The sequence below is a fragment of the Eucalyptus grandis genome, chromosome 8 (genome assembly GCF_016545825.1).
Source record: "Eucalyptus grandis isolate ANBG69807.140 chromosome 8, ASM1654582v1, whole genome shotgun sequence".
In the NCBI taxonomy this organism is placed as follows: domain Eukaryota; kingdom Viridiplantae; phylum Streptophyta; class Magnoliopsida; order Myrtales; family Myrtaceae; genus Eucalyptus; species Eucalyptus grandis.
In genome coordinates, this window is record NC_052619.1 from 10,119,450 (window position 1) to 10,138,755 (window position 19,306).

Here is a 19,306-nt window from a genome sequence, read left to right on the forward strand (position 1 = left end):
AACATAGAGATAGATTTTTTTTTTATCGAATTAGGTCAATTGGTGTCCCGGTACATGTCAATAGTTATATGAGCTAGTGTATTTAATTGTATATCAACACATTTGATATTTATTTTTTTGTAACCCAGGAACTTCATAAGCCGACGGCCGGCGAGCAAACTTTGGAGAGCGATTGCAAGGACTTACCACCACAGTATTCCAAGTCCACATTTGATATTTTATTATTGATATGTGGATAAGAGCGAACTTATTAATTACGAAACATTGTCTCTCTAATCAAGGGTATAAGATCGACAAGTCAGTTGAAAGACACCGTGCAAAACATAGGTTGATTGCATGGTGGGTGTTTCACCCACTCTTCCACTTTCACCCATGTAAGTGGTTACTATACCGACCTATTAGTTCCTCAAACACCCATTGCGAGATGCGGTGAAGTCTACCATTCTCACTTAAAAGGCCCCCTAATTCTCAAGTGTAATTTTTTATTCTCAACCCATGAGGGAATACCCCGATATTTTACGTTTTAGGGTTTAAACAAAGCAATTTTAATTTGGAGTTCATGTGATTTCATGGTATGGAAGTATTTTTAACATGGACAACGGCGACAAGAAAATGGACATGTATTGCTCGTCTTTTGATTGGTTTATTGTAATATTATTCAATTCAAGACCTATCCTGTTAAATCTAGAGTTCTAACACTATTACAATTAATAATTATATATATATATTTTACCGTGGTGCAAAATCTATTTAAATCTTTATGAAGGTACATTTCGCAAAAAGTATCCTACTATTAAATTATCTGCTCGAGGCCTAAAATAAGATTTGGATTAAGAATGCAAGGGTACGACTTTTGGGCCTTAATGCCCCATTTGGGATAATAAGAAAGCAAAGAGAATGAAAGATTAAGCAAAAAATTTCGAAATCCTTTTTGAAAAGAAAAGGGAGGGAAAATTTATAAATTTCATGTATTTTTCTTCCCATTTCCTTTCCTTACGGTCTCTCCAAACATAACATAAAACATAACGGTTGTGAATTTAATTTTGATCGGAGGAATTATTTCAGATCTTCGAGTTTATTCAAATTTTTACATGATTTTTGCATTCAAGCTATTTTATGATTAAATGTGTCAACATATGTTACTGTGCTTTTTTTATACAATGAATAATCATTTTTCACCAATTTGTCGTGCTTTTAAGTCATTTTACTTTGACTTGCCAGGCTTATTTGGAATTTGGTACGAAAGAGTGAAGATGTTTTGAGTGATCGAAACGAAGGCTAAATTATGAAATTACTCATTAGAGATTAATTCAGTAAAATTGCGGAAACATTGCGTGACGTATGCACACACGTCGCCTGCAAATAAGTGATGTGACATGTGATATGAGTGTACTATTACGACCAAAAGAAAAAAAAAACACTAGTGTACCATGAGCAATTCGGGCACGATGCAGGAGTCCGACCCGAATCCAATTACCACTCCCGGCCCCCATCCTTCGTCCATTGGGCCGGGCCTATTAAAAAGCCCAAAACTAGATCCACGGTCCAAACCCGCTCCAAAAAGGGCTACGGCCCAGTTTATAAAAACGGACCCACTCGCCATATCCAGCCCAACTATTACCGCGATCGGCCATCACGAAAGCGCTCGAGCTTCGACATTCCGATGGAGAGCGAAGCAGACGAAGCAGCGGCAACCGCCATGGCCGGCGAGACGGGCGCACCGGAATCGCCACACCGACGGGAAGAGCCCGGAACCACCGCGCCCTCTCTCTTCCCCCTGTCCGGCGCCCCGGCGGCCGTCGCCCCGTGCGCCCCGCAGTGGCTCTCCAACTCCAGCTTCGCCGTCGACTTCGCCGCCATAAACGAAGCCGCCGCCGCCGCCGCCTCCGCCGTCCACGACCGGCCCGTTTCTCCGCTGTCGGATTCGGAATCGGAGGACGGAGGAGGGAGGGAACGGAAGGGCGGCTTGCCCGCTGCCGGGACTTCCTACGACCTATTGGAGTCGTCCGAGTCCGGCGGAGATTCGAAGGGCGAGAGCAGGAGGAGGAAGAAGAAGAGCAAGCGCAGGAGGAGGAGATCGAGAGAGAGAGGAGACGATGGGGCAGGTGACTTCGGCTCGAGGAAGTCGGATGTGAGGGCATGGGCTGGTTCGGCTGTCAAGCCTGCCAAAGATTATTACTTCGATTCTCGCGGGGACCGCGATAATTTGGCTTTCGGATCCATCTACAGGTACGCACTCGGTTTCTTTCCGTCCACGCGATATCCGTATTCTTTGGAATGGAGATGAATTTGTTTGTAGAAGTCGATTTTCTGCAGTAGCTCAGCTCCTTTGAGTACAGTCATTTGTTGGAATCAGAATTTTATGCTTGAATTTAGGAAACTAGAATTTCCGCTGTCTTATAGAGTCCTGGTGGGTAATACGTATGAAAACGAGTAGTAATGCGATGTTTGCTCGATACAAGAGTTCGTTTCCTAGATATGCAGCCACGTCTATTTTTTGTATTCCCATTGGAGCATGCGATTTCCTCTCGTTCCCCTTGATAATTTTCGTGCATGGATTTTATACTGATTCAGAAATAGGTGCGTTAGGTTTCCGCCGAATGCTTTCAGCTGATCCTTTCTTCTGAAGAAATGGTAAAAAGTATCATAAATAGTGTGAAGCATTGTAATTCAATGCGCTGAGTCTAAGCTTACTTTTGTGTAATAATTCAAACAGAACAATACCTTCAGTTACTTGCATAAAGCCATCTTGAATGGTCGCACTATTTGCAGAATGGACGTGGCTCGCCACAGACTTTTAAATCCTGAGAAGGCTATCGGCATTGAGTTTAGAAGGTTGTATCAACAGAAGGGTTCAATTCTGGATGCAGATGGTGATGTAGATGCCCTGGATAGTAAACTAAAGTCTGCTGGAAGATATTGGTCTCCAAAGCATTCAGCCTTGGAACGCCATAGAAATTTTAAACGCTCGCGTATTTTGGCACCAAGGAAATCCACTTCTGACCCCCCAGGAGATTTCATTGCTTTGTTGGAGCCCAAAACTTCGGGGGACAGTAAGGATGGTGGTTCAGGCGTTGAAACTTTTATGGTTGAGGAATCTTGGGAAGATGAGGTGCTTCGCAAGACGCGGGAGTTTAATAGGAGGACTCGAGAGAATCCCTACAATGACAAAGCTTGGCTAGAGTTTGCTGAATTTCAAGACAAGGTGGCAAGTAGGCAGCCACAGAAAGGTGCTCGCTTGCAAACTCTAGAAAAGAAGATTGGTATACTGGAGAAAGCAGCAGAGCTTAACCCAGATAATGAAGAACTGTTGCTTTGTCTCCTCAAGGCTTATCAGAGCAGAGATAGCAGCGATGTGCTCCTTGGAAGATGGGAGAAGATACTTGTACAGCATTCAAGTAGTTCCAATTTGTGGAGAGAGTTTTTACGTATACTTAAGGGGGAATTTTCCAGGTTCAAGGTTTCTGACGTGAGGAAGATGTATTCACATGCAATTCAAGCGCTATCTTCAGCATGCAGCAAGCAGCTTAGGCAGGTTCTCTTTTTGTTACACATAACATTTCTCCGGCCCTGTAACTGGCTTTAGTATACTGTGGATTAATATAGTGCTGAATAACTTGGGTTTTCACTAAATCAAATAGGCTAATGTTATGGAACTAATATTGATGCTCCTTATTTCCCTTCTGAAGTCTTGTGATGTTCACAAGCACATACACTTCGAAGCTTGTGCGTGAACCTTTTAAGTATCAGCCTCCAATGAAGGAAGCCTTTAGCCATAATGAAAAAAATGACACCGTAGTTCCAAACATCTTGGTTATAAATTTTTTTGTTCTGTGAAATAAATTCATGAATCTGTGATTTTGGATATCTAGATTCAATGGTACTGAAAAACCATTAAGAGGTATGCCAGCAGGGTTTTCTTCAAAGAAATACAAGCCTATGAATTAGATTGAAAGAAATAAAAACCAAGAAAAGATATGTTATTTGGGTACTTTTAATGTTTTTGTTGTTTGGGAGATTCTAAGTATACATAATCCAACAATTAAAAGAACGGAAGTTGAGTATCAAGGTTTGTACTCAGTAAGCTAAAACTATTATCTGAGGGAATGATGTTATTACATAAGATGATAGTTTGGCAAAGCCTTGATTAGTTAGCAATTTCCTGTTTTCTTTTATTAGGTAGATCTAACAAATTCCTGTGATGGGAAAGACACAAGGAAAAACTAGAATTTGACTTCACGCAGTGAAAATTTCGCTTTTGCATGGCCTTGGTTATGTAGACTGGTCATTAAAAAAGTCATCACTGGTGTTCTCATTAACTGTAACAACAAAGATAGACCTGTTTTTCTTGTTTGATTTGATTTGCTGACGTACTTGTTTGCAAGACGGCAACATACTTTGTAATGAATGTGGCTTTTGGTTGGCTCTCACTTGATAGAAAGAAAACTAAAAAATGCAGGAGGAGAGAGAATAAAGAGTGCTTTATAATCTTGCACCATCAAAAGATCACCTGATAATGCTACACCAACATTATTAAATCAAACTTTTAGCTCTATACAAAACAGTTCCACCCTACCATGCATTGTAGTCAAAGGTCAAAATCTGTAAGACTTATGGTCATCTCTTTGGGCAACAGATGTGTCGGATATTATTTGATGCTAGGGTCTCTGAAAACTCCTGCTAAACTTGTTTGGTACTTCGTCTATTTCTTGCAGGTTTCCCAGATATCTGATGCTTCTCTTGATCCCACTGTTGAACATCTGGAACTTGGACTTGTTGAGGTTTTTATCAGCCTTTGCAGGTTTGAGTGGCAGGCTGGTTACCGCGAACTAGCTACTGCTTTGTTCCAGGCTCAAATTGAGTTTAGTTTGTTCTGTCCTTCTTTACGCCTGACTGAGAACAGTAAGCAAAGGCTCTTTGAGCATTTTTGGAGCAGTGGTGCTGCAAGAGTTGGAGAAGAAGGGGCAGTTGGTTGGTCCACATGGCTGGAAAAGGAGGAGGAAGATAGGCAGAGGATAATCAAGGAGGAGACCTCGCAAGATGAGGAAAAGGGAGGTTGGACAGGATGGTTTGAACCACTGTCCAAGCACGGGGAAACTGATAAACCATCAGAAGGGGTTCCTGATGCTGCTGTTGAGGATGTTGAGGAGGATGGCGAGCCTGAGGACACAAACCAGGAAGATGACACTGAAACTTTGTTAAAGATGCTAGGAATTGATATCGACACCGGTCCCAGTGACAACGTCAAAGACGTTTCCACTTGGACTAGATGGTCGGTAGAAGAGTCCTCAAGAGATTGCATTCACTGGATGCCTGTACATGCAAAATCAGGTCTCTCTCTCTCTCTCTCTCTCTCTCTCTGTGTGTGTCAGTTTTAGCTATTTTTTTTTTCCAGTTTAGATGCTAGGTTCTGCTCTAGCAGGAGCAAGATTTCATGCTTTAGTTTTTTTCCTCCATGTGGTACTAAAAGTAGTTTTACTTTGATACAGCAGGGAAGTCTAGTACTAATGAGGACAGTGACAAAGAAGAGGATGAAGATCTTTTTGGGGTCATTCTGTATGAGGATGTTTGTGAATACTTGTTCTCACTGTGCTCAGAAGAGAGCCGATTGTTTTTAGTGACCCAGTTTGTTGAATTTTTTGGTGGAAAGGTATCTGAGAGGTAGGTTGCACTAAATTACAGATGCATGAAAGTTTTGTCCTCCTCTTTGCATTAAAGTGCATCATATTTCATATCTCGTAATGACAATGATATTGAGTGATACGTAGTTTACTGTCAACTTTAGTCATTATGAATATGTGTTGAACTAGATGATTGCTCGTGGTTGGTCATTTGGATCATATTTGGAAATCTCATGTTCACTTCAGCACAACCCTAGGCATTTTTTAACCAGTTCAGTATTTCACATTCAGAGGATGCTTAAGAACTTTTAGGAGCTCCCATGTGATTAGAGATTGGGCAGTAGTCTATCAATCCACATGCAGGAAGCTCGGATGATCTTCATTGCATCCATTGAAATTCTTGGGAGTTGTTTGATGTGTAACTGGTTTGGCTGTATTAGATATCGAAACAGAGACATCGGTAAGTTTAGGCAGCAAGTGCTCCAGATGTTAACTGATTATAGTGACAGATGTAACTCTGTTCACAGTTAAGAAAAGTGGGGATCATGGTGAAATTTATTTCACTGTATCTGATTATAACATAGTTGAAGTCTGGTTTTCTGAGGATGCTAGATTTTGTATTTCTGAGATGCCTTAATACATTTTTAATTGGATCCATAAGCAATTGAATGGAAGATGATTCTTTAGTTGAACTGGCTTTTTTATTAGTGGAAACATCCTTCTAATACATAAGCTCATACCAACCGGTTGATTACAATGTAGAATCATGGACTTTTTTGTTAAAACATGATTACCTTTTCGTACTTCACTAGGAATTTGATATATGTGGCATCTTGAACATGTGCTGATCTCTAGTTCTTTTAACTCAAATTCAAGTTCTTTGCCTAATTTTGGGTGGTATACTGATACTGGGTCGATCATCTTTTGTCTTTGCCCTACATTTGGATGAGATATAGCACCTTTGCATGTATTCATTATGTGGTCACTTCATAATGATACTGGCTTTGTCTTAGGATTTGTACGAACAACTCAAGCTGGTTGGAGAAAATCCTGAGCCTTGAAGAATTGCCTGATGCTTTATTACATTGGTTTAGAAGAGTCCATGATACATTAAAGAAAGTGGATGGTACTTCAAACAGTTGCAGTATAGAATTCCTTTTGAGCTGCGAGAATGACATTTCTGAAAAGGGCCCCATGATGACTTTTTTGCGCAATGCTATCCTACTTTGTCTCACTGCTTTTCCAAGAAACTATTTCCTGGAAGAAGCAGCACTCATTGCTGAAGAGCTTTCAGTTACAAAAATGAATTCTCTTAGCTATTCTGGAGCACCATGTCGTGTACTTGCAAAGAGCCTCTTAAAAAGGGATCGTCAGGTATTAATTCTGGTGTACATTGAGATGCTTTTGATAATGCACTAATCAAGAGTAGATATTGAACTGAATAGAGAAGAGAGGATAGACTCATTACATGTTTTTTCCTAAGCAATTTATGAGTATCATCTCTCAGCAGTTGCTGTGTCTGTGGCATCTCCCTTATTTGGAAGGGGATAATTAAGTGTTTTGAACCTCAAACCTTGGGATGGGGATGGAAAAAAGCGATTTTTATGTAGAGATCAGCAGCCTTGCTTTATTTGGAATGTTTGGAAAACTTGACTTGTTGAGAAGAAAAATAAATCTAAAGGAGATCTTGATGGTGCAAGATTAGTGGTCTTAGGACTTTTGAAATCCCTGTAGACAGGCATTTTATGTAATAAGAAATTGTGCATAAATATCTTTTTCAAGTACTTTTGTCAGAAAAGAGGAAGGTTTTTGAATATGAAAATTAATATTGGCTTTACATGTCTAATGGCTTGTGAACCTGATATCTTTGTGCACACTGTTCTTATGAAGCCACTCATCTACAGTAAAAGTTGGAATAGAAAATTCTCCACACTATGTATGTCTATTTATATTTTCATGGTTTGACCTAAGACTGCATTTACAGTGTTACTGTTTGGCTTTGTTGGTCTCGTAGGATATATTACTCTGCGGAGTTTATGCACAGAGAGAAGCTGTTGCTGGGAATATTGATCTTGCAAGAAAAGTGTTTGACATGGCATTGTCATCTGCTGAAGTGCTTCCTCCGGTAAGGTTTCAATTTCATTAGACATCCTTCCAATGGTTTTTGAAGTTTTCCATAGTATCAGATCTAGTTCCCAAATAAACAGCTTGACTCATGTTTTCACATCAGAAAGTCGTTCTATTGGTCTTCTGAACATTGTGTCTAATTAAAATTGAGAGCATAACTTGTCTTACACCTTGGTCATGCGAGTGAAAAGCTTTGGAATTTTATTAATATTCTGAAGTGTATTGTCCAGGGCTGATTGGCCATCCTGTCTGTAAAACGAGTCTTGCAATTTTGCCTCTTTTCTTTTCCTTTTCCTTTTTTTTTTTGGGTGGGTAATCTAATGCCTGACTTTCTGGTAGAAGCATGTCTCTAATTCTGTTGTTGGAATTGCTAGAAGCTCCATGAAAGGATTTTCATTCTCTTTGTGCATGAATTATTTATCTGAAGAAAATGGTACATGAATTACTATTTGCCATTAATTTTCACCTGCTTTTGATCAGGAACGACAGTCTGTTGCTCCACTGTTATATTTATGGTATGCTGAAGTAGAGCTTTCCAGCAATCATGACCAAGAGTCACTACTCCGCACAATGCATATTTTGTGTTGCCTAGGGAGTGGTGTAGCATACAGCTCATTCAAATGCCAACCATCGCAGATGCAACTGCTCAGAGCGCGCCAGGGGTTCAGAGAGAGATTGAGAATGGTAAATTCAGCATGGTCACGTGGTTCTGTTAACGATGAGTCTGTTGCTCTTGTGTGTTCAGCTGCTTTGTTTGAGGAGTTGACTAGTGGATGGGCAACAGGTATAGAGGTTTTAGATCAAGCTCTTTCAATGGTGCTTCCAGGTAACTCAGTCTCTCTCTCTCTCTCTCTCGCGCGTGCGCCGTTTTCTGGGGTTATTAAAAGGAAAATATATACATGAAAGCTACACAAGGGGGTGCCACGTGTAGACAAAAGTTACATAGAGCCCACATGGTTTGACAAACTATCTGCATTGAAAAGTGGTTTTTCAGTAGCCCAAAAGGTCGGTCTCATTTATTTAGTAGAGCTTTTTCCAAATATTCATTGCTGCTGAGCTTATAATTTCTTGGGATCATGAGCATCTGTGTAATTGTATGTGAAGGACATTCTCAATAATGATTGAATTTCATGAGTAAGTTCTGTTCCAGTGTGGGGAATGATATTTAGGCATTTACATGTTTACACTCATTGATGTTATTGAACAATGGACAGAAGCAGTTGACTCTCTGTATTGAATAAGCCAACTTTTAAAAGCTTTGGATAAGATGAAGCTAGAATTCTGTGATATGGGCTTTGGGTGCGGGCATCTTTATGTATATATCTATCTGCATGCAAAGCATTGAAAGCAGCCTTTCTTGGTGTTAATTGTGTAAGAGGTTGGAGGCACAAATATCTACCTTTTTTGGCTCGAAATTAGGCATAACACAACTGTGTTTATCATGTACTATCCTTGGATTTGACTTTTTATGGTGTTTTAGTTTTTCATTTTAGTTTATATGTTAATAGGATATTCGTTTTCCTTCTGTCCAGAGAGAAGAAGTAATAGTTATCAGCTTGAATGTCTGTTTAACTATTATCTGAAGATGCTGCAGAGACATCATGGGCAGTTGGGTCTATCTAAAATTTGGGATTCCATTTTGCATGGATTGCAGACATATCCATACAGTCCAGAACTTTTCAGTGCTCTAGTAGAGATCAGCCATCTCTATACATCACCAAATAAGCTGCGCTGGACATTTGATGAATTATGTCACAAGTAATTATGTTTCCTTTACTTGGTCATCTTCCATCTCTCTCTCTCTCACACTCACACACACACACACAGACGCGCGTGCACACACCCCCACACCCACACTCACACACAAACATCCCTGTTGTGTAATTGTATTGCCTTTCCCTTTGTGGAAGATTAAGTCTACATAAGAAAAGTAATGGGTTAATTGTTTGGATCCTCACCAAACACTGAACTTTAACTTTATATTGTCTAACTGAATCTTATTATCATGGATTTTTCTCCTCAGTTTACTGGGGAATTATTATTATATATTATTATATATTTTTTTTTTGGGGGGTGGGGTTGGGGTTGGGGTTGGGGTTGGCAGTGGGGTGCCTGTGGTGCCTGGTCAAATATTTCATGCCAAAGCTTTCGCTGTTACTGGCTTATATATTCTCATATATTCTTTTAACCACCAAAGACAGTCACTGTCACTATCCACCTAGGGTATCTGTGGTTGCTGTCACTTCTTATCAACTACTAAGGAGAGATAGCAAATTGAATCCAATTAGTAGTTCTCTTTTTGAAGCATCTTCACCTAGTGAGTTGACTGATATTGAAGGAATCACTCAACCTAGAACTGCTGTAATTTTATCAATCATCTATATGTTTATAAGAAAAATCTCCTTGTTTCTTTGCATTACTCTGTCGGACAACAGCTTGCTCCTGTGATAGATTTAAATAGAGTGATCCTATTGAAACTCTTGGTCTTTACTCCTTATCATTGTGTAAACAATTCTCTTTAAAGGTGACATAGGGTCTCTTCCTTCTTGTATCCTGTCAACCTCCAAAGGAAGAAGTCTCTTTTCTGCCACGAGTGATATCATATCTTTCAATATACAACAAAGTATGTTTTGCAGCTTCTTTGTTAAGCATTCTGGTGCACATGCCTTTTTTTTCTCGTTCCACAGTTTGATTGATGGTCTGCCTAAGCTTTTTTGGGAGGATAACTCTTTGAATATTTCCAGGCGACCTTCGGTAGTGGCTTGGCTTTTTGCTCTGGCATTTGAGATGGGTAGAGGTGGCTCCAGGCACAGAATACATGGTTTGTTTGAGAGGGCATTGGCAAATGACAGTTTGCGGACGTCTGTATTATTGTGGCGCTCCTACATTGCATATGAGATTGATATAGCACAAAACCCTTCTGCAGCTAGGCGTATTTTCTTTCGAGCCATTCATGCCTGTCCATGGTGAGTGCTTTCACCTTAAGTCAAAGAACAAGTAATGCTTAGTTTTGGAAAGTTTGCACATTGATTAGATGGAGCAGATGAGACACTCCCTATTTGCTGGTTCTGCGCTTCCCAATTTATTTTGGTGGAAATGTGCCAACTAACTATAGAGGCAATGCCATTGCCAAAATAAAATAAAAAGGGAAACTATGGCAATGCAAAAGAAGTTGCAATGAGGTTCAAAACTATATGGGTACAATAGGGCGAGGTTTTGAGCAGCTCCATGTTGAGAGTAATTGTTTCATTTCTGGCCTAAAATTTGGTCAAAGAATCTTATGGTGAAAGAAAGTCTTAAAATAAAAAATAGCTCGGTTGATATAAAATTAAAGGAAGTGATTTTTCATTTAATGAAATGGAGTTTGCTCGGGAATCTCTACAGCAACCATTGCATGCTAATTTTACTTCTTCATTGTGTGCATTCTATTAGATGTGAATGAGTAAACCTATGTACCTCGATCAATATGCAGTTTTTACCTCTTACTGTATTGTGAACCTTACAGCACTAAAGCCGCTGCTGTGATTCTATTATGGTTAAATATCGGTAATTATTCCTAATATATTTGTTGTTTGCTTCATTTACTCCTTCATAGGTCCAAAAAGTTGTGGTTGGATGGTTTTCTCAAACTAAATTCCGCCCTGAGTGCCAAAGAGCTATCTGATCTGCAAGAAGTGATGAGGGATAAAGAATTAAATCTGCGGACTGATATTTATGAGATCCTTTTGCAAGATGATATTGTATCATGATGTCATACGTGCTTCATAATCTGGAGTCATGTGGCATCTCTCATGTTCTTTCTTGTGAATTGGGTGGATGAATGATGATGTGACGTGAGGAAGAAAATGAAGACAAGGCGGACAAAAGAAGGGGTGGGCGAAGAACTGAAGGTTGGGGGCATCAAGCATGTGCTCTGTTGTAGAGGATATTCCAGTTACGCCAGCTGTTGTTCAAAAGAGTATACGCACTTAATGAAGGTTACTCTTCCATTTTCAGGACAGATGCTTGTAGTTACTGCTGATTGTTGTCAACACATGCAACCACACTATAATGGAAACTGTTTCCTGTTGACATCATAACAGATTGACGATCCGTTTTTGGTCCAGGAGACTGAACATCTGGTTGCGGACTAAGTGCAGCTAAGTTCTGCAGAGCATTTCGATTGATACTGAATCATGCAGGTGGCGCATGAAGGGGGCGAACCATGAAAGACCATGTTACAGAGGGCCTAGGAGCACAGGGAAGAGACATTGAGAATTTTGCATATTTGGAATATGGCCACCACCTCAAGGTGGCCATATTCGTTGGCTGATTTTATTTTCTGAGTGGCTACATTTGGGTTCAGAACTTCAAATGCATATCTGAACTGTGAGACCCAACACGAGGGCAAAAGGCAAATAGAGTACTGTCTGAGCAAAGTTCCTATACCCCAACCCTTAATGATGAAGCCATCAATTTTAGAAGCATTTAGTGAAAAGGAGCGGGTAATATTCACTTGAATGCCTGTCATGATATGGAGGATGGTACAAATGAACCAAAGAAAAGTTAAACTTATTCTTCGGCTAGAATATGATGAATACATCTTTGAATCTCTGCATGGCCAGTAGCCAAAAAACTCTCTGCATAGCCTAACAATCCTGTACATAAGTGACTTGGTTATTTTCCACAAATGGTACACCATGAACAACTTAGCTTTTCCGGTGCTCGGATGAAGGTGGTCGGCTGAGAAGTAACGTTTTGTTAGGATCTCTTATGCTGGTAAGGCTGATAAATCAACTTCTCGCGTGCAAGGGTGAAAGGCAACAAAGGTGCCGTCATATGAGAAAGAACCAGGATTGAAGCAGGTGATACCCGTGCCACTGAACACCTTCTGCTAGCTCTTGTCGCTTAAAACTATCTGAATTAGAAACAAAAAATAAAACACCGGTGAGGTTACGAGGAACATTTATCCTGGTCTTGTTCTAATGGCATCAAGTCCCTTCACATAATCTTGAATCTTCAACAAGCATCTGCGCTTCAATGTGCTGTTTCAATAAACAAATCTTAAATTAATGTGCTGTTTCAATAAACAAATCTTAAATTTGTTTCTGGCTTGTGCATATGCAGAAATTTTTTGACTATTATATAAAGCAAAGAATAAATTCAATAGAAAATTGGGGAAGTCGAAGCTATTAATACGGCGTGTGGAGTTGGATACGGATGGAGACTATGATCGTAATTGCGAATGACTGGTTGCACGACAAGAGGGAAAGGGCATAGATGACTTTGACGCGTTATTGTAGCGACTAACCGCAGCAAACGGCGGCATAATTAGCTTCATAGCAGTAGCAGCGAAGTGTAACATGTGCAAGACTATCAGGAACATCGCATGCTCAGAGGATCACATGCTTCTTTGGTGAAGGGAGGCATCAGACACAAGTGACATGCTGTATACCAAATCCTGGCAGAAAAATACGATTTCCTGAGTATAGAACTCGATTCTGTCAGGGAACGCAAGACAGAAATAGTGAAGATAAAACGAAAGGTGTTAGTACAAGTAGACAAAACCCAGCACATATTTACAACGTCATCATGGTGTTCTGAAGGAGGAAATCCACACGTAAAATCTTCATGACAAACCAAAAAACTCTTTAAGAAACTTGAATTGTTAACTATCATAAAACACGAGAACCCGCAAAAATAACTTCAGTAGCAGCTCATGCAAGTGATGTCAAAACTGTATACTGCTGGTGATTGATGGATACTAATCAGTGAAAGATTTTACTCGTAAACTAGCAACCTGGTTTTAGAGAACGATTTGCTTATTTCATACTCGATGAAAGTTCGTGGCATAATGATTTCTCGTACTACAGCAAACTAGAAGACATTGTGCACTGGGTATACGAGCTAATATAAACTCACCATGTCTATTTAACAAGATGAGATCAGGATATCATGAACATGGCGAAACAGCAGCAAAAGCAAAGCAAAAACCACGAGCAACCGGAACTCGGCAAAAACACACGAACGATCCCACTGTCTCTCTTTACTTCTCACATACGCAACGCGAAGTAAGAACAGAGCAACCACATGCATGTGTCACGGGCCGATCGATCAACTCTCGATCAACTCTCGGTTCACCCGTGCGGCCTTAAGGTTTTACCCCTAAGCAGCCTTTCACACTCGACTCACAACGAACTTCTAGAGAGAGAAACACTTGATGAGAGAGAAGTTCTGGATTTTCATATATGTTGTAAATGAGAATACAATGAGGGAGGACACCCCTTTATATACAAGTATAAGGCAAACCCTAGCCGTAGATCTCCCTTAGATCTAACGGTGGAGATTGCACCTCCCCATCTACCAACTACCGGCATTTATAGCCATCTACCAGCTACTCGCATTTATATCGTATGCGTACAAATACGGTATCACCCGCCCCTAGGAGAATACTGTACATCTCGGGAACATAGGTCGAGGGTCATCACGTGTCACGCCCGTGCCATGGAAACCTCTTGGACATGCTAACTTTCGGGCCGTGACATTCTCCCCCACCTATTCGGGCGACGCCCTCGTCGCGTCTTCGGCATGGAAATCTTCTATCGCTTTCTTGAATTGCCAAAGACTCTCCTCGGGCTCCCAACTAGCTTCGCTCTCCGGAAGACCTTTCCAGCGGATCAGATACTCGCGCTTGGCCGGGCAATATCTCTTCCGCATGACTCGATCCGCCAAGATGTTCTCGACTTCTCGATCGTATGAGGTTTTTGCCCCGAGCGGCGCTCGATGTGACTCCCCTCGATCCGGGTCTTCCTCATCAATTTGGAAGGGTTTGAGCATACTTACATGGAACACCGGATGCACCTTGAGCTTTGGTGGTAGCTCCAACTTGTATGCGACTCTTCCAACCCGTTGTAGCACTCGAAATGGCCCTTCGTAGCGACGGATCAACCCCTTGTGCACGTCCTTGTATCGAAGAACCACGTGCAGCTTGGCCAGCACTTGGTCTCCAACTTGGAACCCACGTGCCGTCGCTTCTTGTCCGCCCATTTCTTCATGCGTTTGGAGGCTTTTGTAGACATGCCCGGGCCAAGTCCGCCTCTTCTTGCATGTTTTTGGCGAACTTGTACGCGGGCGGGCTACTCCCCCGGTAACCCGAAGCAATAGTGCTCGGGGTGTTCGGTTGTTGTCCAGTTGCAACCTCGAACGGACTCTGGCCGGTCGACTCGCTCCGTTGCAAATTGTAGGAGAACTGGGCTACGTCGATCAGCTTCGCCCAATTCACTTGCGTTGTGCTCACATAGTGCCGGAGGTAGATCTCCAAGAGTGCATTGACCCGCTCCGTCTGACCGTCGGTTTGGGGATGCAAGCTCGTGGACATGTTCAACTCCGACCCCAGCAATTTGAACAGCTCGGACCAGAAACGTCCCGTGAAGCGGGGGTCCCGATCGCTCACGATCGTTCGTGGCACACCCCAATACTTCACCACGTGCTTCATGAACAGTTTGGCCGCCTCCTCGGCCGGGCAATCCTTTGTCGCAGGCACAAAGGTTGCATACTTTGAGAACCGATCGACCACCACCATTAGAGTCCGGCACCCTTCGGACTTCGGTAGGTTGATGATGAAGTCCATGGAAATGCTTTCCCATGGACGAGTTGGGACGGGAAGTGGCTCCAGCAAACCCGGTGACGACCGTTGCTCCAGCTTGTCTTGTTGGCAAACCAGACAAGTCTTCACATATGCCTCCACGTCGTCGCGCATTTGTGGCCAATAGTACCGATCTTCGACGAGGGCCAGCGTGCGGTGGATCCCAGGATGACCCGCCCACTTCGAGTCGTGGCACTCGCGCAAGATTTCCTTCCTCAGCTTCCCATGGAAGGGCACGTAAAGCCGCCTTCCCTTGGTGTAGAGGAGCTCGTCCTCACACCAAAACTGTCGGGTCTTACCTTCCTTGGCATACCCGATGAGAGCTTGGGCTCTTGGATCATGTTCCAGCCCTTCTTTGATGCGGTCGACCCAAGGACAGCTCGGTCGACTCACCATGTGGCTCATCAGCTCCATCCTTCGACTCAACGCGTCTGCCACAGAGTTGGCCTTCCCTGGTTTGTACTCTAGCGTGTAGTCGAACTCTGCCAGAAAATCCTGCCATCGGGCTTGCTTCGGACTCAACTTCTTTTGGGTCTGGAAGTAGCTCGTGGCCACGTTGTCCGTCTTCACAATGAACTTTGATCCCAGGAGATAATGTCTCCACGTCCGGAGGCAATGGACCACCGCGGTCATGTCCTTCTCTTGAACGGTATACCGTCGCTCGGTATCGTTCAGCTTTCGGGACTCGAACGCCACCGGATGGCCATCTTGCATAAGGACACCTCCTATGGCGTAGTCCGATGCATCGGTCTCCACTTCGTACGGCTTGGTGTGGTCGGGCAATGCCAACACCGGCTCCTCGGTCATGGCGTCTTCAATCGGTCGAAGGCCCTTGGCACCGATCCGTCCACTCCCACGCCCTTTCCTTCTTCAGTAGGTCCGTGAGTGGCACGGTGATGCTCGAGTAGCTCCGCACGAACCGTCGGTAGTAGTTGGTGAGGCCCAAGAATGACCTCAACGCAGGTACCTTCGTCGGCGGCTCCCATTCGACGATCGAGTGAATCTTCGCCTTGTCCATCCGCACACGTCCACCTCCGACAATGTGCCCCAAGAACGGGACTTCTTTTTGTGCAAAGGCACACTTCTCGCGCTTGACAAACAGCTCGTTCTCGCGCAAGACTTGGAAGACTTGCCTTAAATGTTCGACATGCTCCCCCAACGTTCGGCTATAAATCACAATGTCGTCTAGATAAACCACTACAAACCTATCTAGGAAAGGGTGGAGTACCTTGTTCATCATTGTGCAGAAAGTGGCCGGAGCGTTGGTCAAGCCGAACGGCATCACCAGGAACTCGTAGGATCCATACCGTGTCACGCAAGCCGTCTTTGGCTCGTCCCCCTCGGCGATCCGAACTTGGTAGTATCCCGATCGGAGATCCAGCTTGGTGAACCATTGAGCTCCCCCAAGTTGATCAAAGAGATCCGCAATGAGCGGGATCGGGTACTTGTTCTTCACCGCGCCTTGTTCGGCGCCCGTAGTCGATGCACATCCGGAGTGACCCATCGTGCTTCTTTTTGGAATAGGACCGGCGCACCGAATGGGGCTTTGGACGGCCGTATGTAGCCCGCATCGAGCAGCTCCTTGAGTTGTTTCCTTAGTTCTTCCAACTCGGGTGGTGCCATGCGGTAAGGCGCCATGGCAGGTGGTCGAGCGTCAGGCACAAGCTCGATCCGGTGATCTACCTCCCTCTTGGGTGGCAGCTTCTTCGGTAGCTCCGAAGGCATGACGTCCTTGAACGAGTCGAGGACTTGGGTTGCTTCCATCGGGACTTCCTCCCCTTCACCCTTGCCGTCTTCGATCTTCAAGGCCGCCAGGAAGGTCACCTCACCCTTCCTTGCTCCTTTGGTGAGTCGGATGGCCGAGATCATCTTTCGATCACGCTCCGACTCACGATGGACCGGAATCACGCATTGGCTACCCTTGTCCAACACGCATATACATTCCGCAAAGGGAACAACAGCAGCATGGATTCTATCTAGGAACTTAATTCCAATGACAAGATCATAATCGTCAAGTGGAATTACCTCTAGAGTTTCCTTGCCTCTCCATGACCCGAAGTGTAGCTCCACATCCCTTGCAACCCCGATCGCAGGGACTTCCTTCGAGTTCACGGTCTTGAGCCAACCGGTTCCCTTCTCAACCCGTAGGTTAAGTTTCTTCGCGGCCTCCTCCGAGATGAAGATGTCGGATGCTCCCGTGTCCACCAGCGCACTCACCGTGGTCACTCCGATCTTCACGTCCGCGAACATCAAACCCTTAGGTTCTTTGGCCTTCTTGGCCTTGATCGTGCTAAGGAGGCGCAACGATCCCAACCGCGCTTCCTCCCTAGGCTCGTGCCCTCTTTGCAAAGAGCAGCCACTTGGCTTGGCTTTGTTCGGGCAATCTCGCGCCATATGCGGACCGTCGCAAAAGAAACAGCTATACGAGCGTACCTTCCTTTGCCCACCTCCGTTTTGTCCCGCATTAGCCCGGTGAGGATGAGGACCATTCGGCGGTCTAGCTCCAGTCGGGCGATTGTTGAATCTACCCCGATCTCCCCCACCAGTGCCTTTGTCCCTTGGACGGGTGTCCGGTCGGGATGTGGAAGGCGACGCCTTGTACTCCACGAGCGACTCGGCTACGGTCATGGCCGTAGTGAGATCTCCCACGTTGTACCGCTTCAATTCTTGCTTCGTCCATGGCTTGAGACCACCCATGAACTGGTGAAACGCTTCAACTTCATTCATCGAGGGGATTTGGAGTAGCAACTCCGAGAACCGCTTGATGTAGTCGCGCACACCACCTTTTTGCTCGAGACGTTTCAGCTCGTCACGAGCTTCCTCTTCCGCATAAGCGGGAAAATAGTTCCGTCGGAACTCTTCGACGAAGCCTACCCAGGTCGCGATAGGATTCCCGCACCTATCGTCTGACCGACGACGCCACCACAACAAAGCACTATCCGCTAAGTACATAGATGCGTGTTTACCCGTGTTTGGTCAAGTCGTTGATTCCCATGGCCTCGGAAGTATCGCTCCATGTACCACAGAAAAGTTGTCCACGTCCTGGCCACTCGCGAGCCCCGGAATTCCTTTGGCTTCGGTGTGTCCACCCGTGGACCTTGCACCGTGATGACACCGTTCACGCGTGCAGCTTGTGCTTCGGCGAGCTTACCCGTAAGCTCAGCAATCTCCGCGCGCATGGCCGCCATTGCAGCTTCCAAGGGTTCGTACCATTGTGTGAGTTCTTCCCGTAGGGTCCCCAAAAAACTCATGGCGAAGCTCTCCCATGCTAGACTTGAGCTCTTGCACTTCCACAACCAGCTCCTCTCTTCCGGCGTCGACTCCGTCCACGGTCTGGGTCAGGTCATCAACCGATCCTTGGACATCGGAGACGAACAGCTCTAGCTTCGCCATCCGTTGTGCAAGATCCCCCATAGGCTCTTTTGAACCACCACGGGCTTTCTTCCCTCGGCCACCGCCCTTCTCGGCGTTCCGCCCACGATCAGCGCCGTCTTCACCCAGGACCAACGCCTCATCAGATCGTGGATCAGCCATTGCACTTGCGCTTGGATCGCAAATCAGCTCTGATACCACTTATCATGGGCCGATCGATCAACTCTCGATTAACTCTCGGTTCACCCGTGCGGCCTTAAGGTTTTACCCCTAAGCAGCCTTTCACACTCGACTCACAACGAACTTCTAGAGAGAGAAACACTTGATGAGAGAGAAGCTCTGGATTTTCATATATGTTGTGAATGAGAATACAATGAGGGAGGACACCCCTTTATATACAAGTATAAGGCAAACCCTAGCCGTAGATCTCCCTTAGATCTAACGGTGGAGATTGCACCTCCCCATCTACCAACTACCGGCATTTATAGCCATCTACCAGCTACTCGCATTTATATCGTATGCGTACAAATACGGTATCACCCGCCCCTAGAGAATATGTACA

The 19,306-nt window shown here is 44.1% G+C and overlaps 1 protein-coding gene across 4 annotated transcripts; it reads left to right on the top strand.

Annotated features, from left to right (window-relative positions):
* Positions 1 to 1,637: 1,637 nt before the first annotated feature.
* On the top strand, positions 1,638 to 12,248 carry LOC104456396 (nuclear exosome regulator NRDE2). Of its 4 annotated transcripts, none has more exons than XM_010071173.3 (10): positions 1,638 to 2,229; positions 2,773 to 3,535; positions 4,716 to 5,331; positions 5,490 to 5,661; positions 6,635 to 6,995; positions 7,636 to 7,746; positions 8,229 to 8,574; positions 9,281 to 9,506; positions 10,493 to 10,714; positions 11,344 to 12,248. In XM_010071173.3, the coding sequence occupies exons 1-10, from the start codon at positions 1,664 to 1,666 to the stop codon at positions 11,495 to 11,497; spliced, it is 3,537 nt and encodes a 1,178-aa protein (XP_010069475.2). In that variant the 5' UTR covers positions 1,638 to 1,663; the 3' UTR covers positions 11,498 to 12,248. The 4 variants fall into 4 exon arrangements, with proteins under 4 accessions (XP_010069475.2, XP_010069476.2, XP_010069477.2 ...); XM_010071174.3 differs by having other exon boundaries at positions 5,493 to 5,661; XM_039300365.1 differs by having other exon boundaries at positions 2,100 to 2,229; positions 2,717 to 3,535.
* The last annotated feature ends 7,058 nt before the right edge of the window (positions 12,249 to 19,306 follow it).

Coding starts and splice junctions, on each gene's coding strand:
- LOC104456396 (XM_010071173.3), top strand. CDS start 1,664: ATGGAGAGCGAAGCAGACGAAGCAGCGGCAACCGCCATGGCCGGCGAG. Junction 6,996..7,635: donor TCTTAAAAAGGGATCGTCAG/GTATTAATTCTG, acceptor TTGGTCTCGTAG/GATATATTACTCTGCGGAGT. Junction 10,715..11,343: donor GCCATTCATGCCTGTCCATG/GTGAGTGCTTTC, acceptor ACTCCTTCATAG/GTCCAAAAAGTTGTGGTTGG.